The following is a 7,255-nucleotide window of genomic DNA, read 5'->3' as shown; positions in this document are numbered from 1 at the left end:
ATGGGGTGGATGCTTTCTGGCCCCTCCTTTTTTTTAATATCTAATATTTTTACATGCTGCTAGTGAGAGAACCTGTTGTTAAAATATTTGAATCCCACCACTGAATATACCTAACGTTTTATAACCAAAACATGAATATAAAATGTCATTAAAAAACAACAGCAACAAATGCATACATATACATTGTTTAAATACATGACTGGAAATAGATATCCCTACAACTGTTATTATTAAATTTCATTACAATGACAGGTACTATAGTGATTCCCATATTTCAAGATTTATTCAACAGTCTTGAAGGGAATTACTTAGATTTTCTTGACTACATAATTATTGAGTTAGTGCTTTAAATATATTTTTAGCAATAATGAAAAGAAGTTCTGAGGTTTTTAAATATATATATATACAAGATGTACATTTATACATGCTTCTTCACATTTAATATCATCAATCCAAAAGTCAGACCCAAAACATAATTTGTAGGAACACCTTTTGTACAGGCTGTCCAAGCATGTGAAGTTTTTACAAACAATAGTAGTAGAAGATGATTTAAAATACTCACAATCATATATAGTACAGTGGTAGGAAGCCATAAGCACCTAACAACATTGTAAATTAACTAGAAAGAAACAATGACAACAGATTCAGACAGAGGTATAAGTTAAAGGAAGACTCTTTCCCTCTGTTCATACAATCAAATCATGTTAGACATTAACATTCTGAAAGACAGTAAAATGTCCTATTACACAAACACTGGACAAAAAAAAAAGTAACAATGTGTGGTTAGAACGTTTCACCACGTTAAACTAATAACACTAATAGTAAAAGACAAGTTTTTTTTCAGTTACATTGGCAGTATACTTCCTTAATTAATTTAACCAATACTTTGAGATTAACAATAATTGAATAAACAAAGCGCGAGTGCACGTTTGTATTAAATTAAAAGTTAAAAAAAGTCCTATAACTTCTTGAGCAAGTGCATGTTTGTATTAAATTAAAAGTTAAAAAAAAGTCCTATAACTTTTAGAGCAAGTAGCAACACAACTCTTATTACAGTTTATGTTTTAAGTTACAGCATACACGTGACAGAAATGCAATTTATACGTGGAGTCACAAGACAAGATACGTACATACATGATACTGATATACGAATATGAACATGATGAAGAGGTGTTCGAAGCAGCATACAAATCCATCATTACTAATTTAGTTATTACAAGTTTTTAATCGTATTTTGACAAAGAACAGCAATTCACTCATCGATGAAATTACGTATATTACGTGTAATTTTTAACAATTAATGAAAAAACATCAACAACGTACCAAACAACACATCGGCCATCATTTTGAAGCCTAACTACAAGTATTCATTGTATCAAACTCTCTCAAAATATAATAGATTGCAGTGCTTTTAGCGGGAAACACTGGAACTGAAAGATGTCAACACTTTGATTTTGAAATAGAATAATACACCTAACGTCTAATAGCTGAAACAGTCGTGCTCCTTTGTTGCAAGGGTGGAGCTGAACTGCCCCCTCCCTTGTGATTAATTTATTTTATTTAGTTTGGAAACAATACATATGCATAAAATGTGTAGTTACGCTTTTTGAATAGTTATCAAATAATATAGGAAATAATCAAGTGATTTTAACATTTTAATCTTCAAAAATCTCAAGATCCATGAGTCTCCAATAAAATTGCCTCCCCCATATTGATTATAAAAATACACTATTTTCAAGGATAGAAGTCATTAAAAATAACCCACCGCTTATGAAAATAAATCAGAATGGAAATACGGTTTCAAAGACTGTAGGTAATCTTGAATATGTTATTTCTCTAACATAGAAAGATAATCAGTTGCGCACACTGGGGAATTCCGTGGTCTCCGTAAACCTTCTCTGCTGGAACTCAAAGTTTTTCGTCTTTATAACGAAAATAGTTTTATCGACTGCAGAAATATATTAGATCTGAAATATTTTTTGGAAAACTTATTCGAAGGTGTTCAAATAAAATATCAATCAATAATAAGGTATTTAGTAAATGGCCCCTTGTCACACTCTTGAAATCCTCTATTTAAGTTTCTGTGTGCTCCTCTGGTTATATATTTCAAAAATCGGACTTTAACATAACTGTTATAAGGAAAACGACATTATTTGATTTGGAATTGCTCTCAAGGAGAGTACAGAACTGTTTCTTGCAGGAAATATTGTGCATATACAAACACGTTTAAATTTGTATTCTACAGAGGACTTGATATTCAGGAAACTTCGAAGGTGCAAAACGCACAGCGTTGGAAATTTCAAAACATTGCGAAAGATACGGAACATTAGGTTTCGTCATAATGGAGAGGGAGTGTTGCTTCACTTTAAAATGGTTCAATAGCATTATTGGCTTAGTTTGGTGCTATTATCGGTGGCATTTACATCTGAAAAGTGTTTGTTTGTTTGTTTTGTTTGTTTTTAATTATGCACAAAGCTACACAAGGGCTATCTGTGCTCTGCCCACCACGGGTATCGAAACCCGGTTTCTAGCGTTGTAAGTCCGCAGACATACCGCTGTGCCACTGGGGGCCTGAAAAGTGTACTGTGACTGTATATCATGACTTCCTTAGATTTTCTGAGAACTACTTTTGTAAGCGTTTATTAACTTCAAAAGAAAAAGTTATCTCATAAGATAATCAGGCATACACCTCTAACACTGGCAACATTAAGTAGCCTTCCAGATGAGGTCCGTAACTACTATGCATTGGTAGCCCCCTTATCCACAGGTTCGGAGTTTCAAAAAATAAAGAAGTACCAGAGCAAAGTTCTGGAATAAGTTACAAAGGAAATAATAAGAGGCCTTAGCTGAACTTGCAGGAAATTTGGAAAGTATTTCCAGGTTATTTTATCTTGGTGAATTCGTTTGCTTTTGAGCAATTTATAGATGTTATAATTGATGAGGATATGAGAACTGGTTGAAGCAACGTAAGTGTATGTCTTTAAATGAAACTCTCCAGCTGGAATTGGAGTTTGAATTCATTAAAGTTGCAGATAAACTACTAAAAGCACCATCTAGAAGTTACGAGATTATCAGATCCTGTAGTACTGAAACATCAAGTCTCCATAACAATAGTCTAGAAGAACTAAATTAATTAATTAGTAATGTGTAGAAGATATTAAAAGGGCAGGGCTCATTTACAAGTATCGTAAGGCAAGCCTTTTTTCGTGGTGAGTGGATGTTAGAGGAGGCTATGTGGACTGAGGGTTGCCTCTGACACATAGAATAAAAATTCATAAGAAGCAAACATATAATATTTTATTCCTATTCAGTTAGTCTTATAAACATTTTATGACCTAAAACTAAGCAGTTAACAATTGCATATTGACACTTAATAGCATGTCAAAATTAGTTTTATATTATAAAGAACTACAAGTCCTCGCGCACCATTTATTTTAATACTGAAATATTTTCCACCTAATAACTCACAGCAAGCAATGTGTGGATTCAGGAGCATTTTTCCATAGTGAGTTGACAATTTTTATGATAGAGAAAAAAGTGTATTTTTGGGGCATCAGGGCAGGAAGGTAGGGGTTTTAGCCAACTGAACTCCTCCTCACCCTGTGGGAGTCACTGGAATTAATCACACAGCTAGTTACAAAGAATGGAGGAAATCAACCACAATAAAATAAGTGCTTCAAATTCAACTTAAAAAGACAAATTGCTAAGAACTACAGGTTAAAGACAGTATGGAAAAAGAGCTCCTCCCAGAGGATACTAGAAAGGGGGACTGTTATAATTGTGGTAAATATTGCCATTGCAGCCGAGATTATAAAGAATCAAGAGCTGTTATAAGTCAAGGAAACAATACTCTGAGAATGTGCATTTGAACCCAACCAGATTAAACGAGCAACAGAGAACTAACCAGACATTAAAAAAATAGAAACTAGCTGGATTTGGAACTGATTTCATGTAGAGACATAAATGAGAGATCAGGCTAGCTTCAAATAGGTTCACTCAACCACCTACCCAGGACTAACTATCCCATTAATAGGATGGCCAGTGACAACTCGGACAAGATGCCATCTCATCTATATACCATGGGCCTTGGAAAAGAAACCCCCATACACACTTGGTGAATTGACAGTTTAGTAAAGTGTTTTTTTTTCGTTTTTTTTTGTATTAGGATTGTTCAAGGGGTTTCACAATCCAAGAAGAGGGCAATATTGTAATCTATATTTTAATATTGTAATTTTTTTTTGCTTGCTAAAGAGAGCTGCGGGTCGTAATAATGACGTTAAGATTAAAAAGCTTAATAATGTAGGCATAGATTACCTAGAAAGTTCTAAAAAATTTGACGTCATAGTTATTAGTAAATTCGAGGGTAGATTATAAATACAGGGTTCGGTATAGTGCGATTAACATATTTTGTAAACCCACAAGTTACCATAGTGTTCAAGCTAATAGAAATATTATGGAAGAAATAAACTAATTTGTTATCGTTTGCATGGATTGGACTTTGAATTATTTTCACTGTATGATTAAAATAACTAGCCAATAAAAGAACAACATAACAATAACAATCATTTGAGTAACAGGAAACAAACTGTAGTTCATGGTAAAACTCAATTTTTCACTTTCGTCGATCTAGCTCTGAAATAACAAAGTTAAATAAATTTTATGAATACATTTTTCTTTACTTGAAAGGTTTTCAATCAAGACATTAATTGGATCAGTCACCAAAACATTCAATGACTTTTAATGGGTGGTCTACTTACGCTCACATCTATAAAATCAAAATAATATTTTTAATTATGGTTATAAAGAAGGCATTATTTTAAAAGCAACCAGCCTGTAATATTAACATTAACCTGTAAAACCTTAACGTAGAGAGAGGTTGGGGAAAGCAGTAATTTTTCATTACTGATGATCGGTGTGATTATGTCTATAACAGTTGATTCCACAAGTTATTTATGACCTTGTTTATATTGTATTCTGGTATCTAAATGAATGCCATTTATCTGACAAGTTGCTGCTTTGAACAATAATGTATCCTCACGTTAGTTTAACATTTCTTTAAGCTTTAAAGTAAGATGAGAAGTGTATGTGTGTCAGTAATATGCATTAGGTGCTATACCTATCAGGTTAAATTAGCTAATAATTAGCTAATATTGGTGTTAAGCTATAAACATGGCAACTTGTCAAATGACATAGATTGCAAGGTATAATTATTTTTATTTATTTTATTATCATTTTGAAATATATGTATAGATATATGTCCACCTCTAGAGCACTGCCATTGGAGTTTGGAATTTTATATCATTGTGAAGAAACGGTAGCTTCCTAGAGTTTACCGCTTTCAGGTTTCAGATTAGTAATGAGATATTTAAAATGTTTGTGTGTGTGTCTCTCTCTCTCTCTAAAAAGAAACTTAGCACTAGCATACCTGTCCATCTGTGAAGGTGGCGATGAAAGAGTTAAACGGGGGAAGAAGACCCAGTTTGTATTGTTAAATGCTCGTACTAAATATTTTCTTTCAACGACTAAATTACCTAAATGTAAATATTGTGTTCGAGTTTGTTTATTTCAGAATTTCGTGTAAAGCTACACAAATGAAATCTGAACATAGTCGCTCTTAATTTTGAACTACCGACTAGAGGAAAGGCAATACTCGGTCCTTATGTTTGGGACAACAAACACGAATAGCTATTTCAATACCAATTTCAAACAAAATTGGCGTGAAAGTAGTTTTAGCAAAAATTAATTTCTCCTAATTCTAGTGATAATCAGTAAGATATCACGGAAAAATAAATAACAAAATAGCGAAAGTTTGGAAATTGAAAGGACCCCATATGTTCTCTTTGATGGAAGGTGTTACTATTTTGATTAAAATACGTACAACTAACAGTACTATAATATGTTCAGAGTCAAGTATTTTTTTTCATTTTTATACCTCACAGAAGATTAATGTTAGCCGGGAACTTACTGAAAGAACTTGGCCCAAATTACGATACATGGTAAATCAATAACCCATCTGGAGACAACTCCTTGAAGAAGCAAAATTAGAAACATCTCTATAGCCCTATATAATCCAAATACCTCTAATGACGTAAGCTTTTTACAAAGATATTGATGACCCATGGAGTGTAAAGGTTGGGAACAGCGTTATTACCCCTTAGGATCTGAAGTTGGACCTTGGGATCTTAGGAAAATTTTACGACATTTCATCAAATCTTTGGATTTTCGAGATTTGAAGATTTTCAGTTTTTTTATAAATCTTGAGTAGTGGAAAAAATATCTAGGTAAAGTATGAAATATGACCTTCACTCATTATCTATTTACGAAAGCACTGTCTGAGTGGTGTCAGTATCGTCGTTGTGACGGTCTGTACCAAGGGTCAATGCCCGACATTCTCCGGATGATAAGCGTGACCCGCCTGTGTTGATAAGGCTAATTATAGAACATTTAGGCCAAGTTGCTAAGTTGGTTCTGCCATGTCGCCACTCTAAAAATTTAACATCCTGTGATCAGCCGTTGTACACTGGTGGATTGTTACAGTAGTAAGGTGACCAGGTTTCAAAACCGAAAAACTGGGACATCCCAGTCCTTGCCCCTAATTCCATATAGGTTATTACAAATTTGGAATAATTAAACTCTTATTTCATTATCTTTAAACTTATTGAGCTGTTCCACAATATTTACAAATATATTAACATTGGCATTGGTTTTAAAATAATTGATCGGTAATGTCCGATCTGCCACCGTGTGTTATTGAAAGCACAGCTTTGAAAATATTACACTCAACTTTGTTATCCAATTCATTTGCCTTTAATAGAAGGAAAATTTGCTTTCAATGTATTTGTAAAAACACACTTTATTTTCGGAATTTTTACACTATGATGGGTTAAACATTTTCAATAACAGAAATATCTCAGAGAACAGTCCCTGACGTTTATAGGTCTACTACAGCACTACTAACTTAGAAATCCGCGCAGACCTGGGTTTTTCACTACGCATAAACAGAACTTTCGAGAGAGTTTAGTAACAGGAGAGTACGTGTTACAACAATGAGGGATTACATTTTGGATTCCATGTTCTCGGGACAAACAACCAAAAAACTGAACTGTCCTGGCAAAACCAGGTCGTCTGGTCACCCTAAGGCTTGAGAGATAACTGAACTTCCAAGTATATTTTCTTAATTTTTTCTCCATCTATTGAGAGATAACTGAACTTCCAAGTATTTTTCTCCTATCTATTGAGAGATAACTGAACTTCC

General features: G+C 33.5%; 1 protein-coding gene across 4 annotated transcripts in view; it reads right to left on the bottom strand.

The window, feature by feature from the left end:
* The window catches only part of LOC106461299 (cysteine protease ATG4B-like), a 41,920-nt gene extending 40,424 nt beyond the window's left edge, over window positions 1-1,496 (bottom strand). The window contains exon 1 of one of the 4 annotated variants that reach the window (XM_013921118.2): window positions 1,324-1,496. In XM_013921118.2, coding sequence (XP_013776572.1) covers window positions 1,324-1,345 — 22 coding nt within the window. In that variant the 5' untranslated portion in view covers window positions 1,346-1,496. Of the gene's footprint in view, window positions 1-562; window positions 620-1,130; window positions 1,298-1,323 lie in introns of those variants that run through there. The other 3 variants (XM_013921116.2, XM_022388169.1, XM_022388170.1) reach the window with 3 other exon arrangements.
* Window positions 1,497-7,255: the final 5,759 nt, after the last annotated feature.

Source organism: Limulus polyphemus, unplaced genomic scaffold, assembly GCF_000517525.1.
Source record: "Limulus polyphemus unplaced genomic scaffold, Limulus_polyphemus-2.1.2 Scaffold929, whole genome shotgun sequence".
In the NCBI taxonomy this organism is placed as follows: Eukaryota; Metazoa; Arthropoda; class Merostomata; order Xiphosura; family Limulidae; genus Limulus; species Limulus polyphemus.
This window is presented reverse-complemented; position numbering and strand designations above follow the sequence as displayed.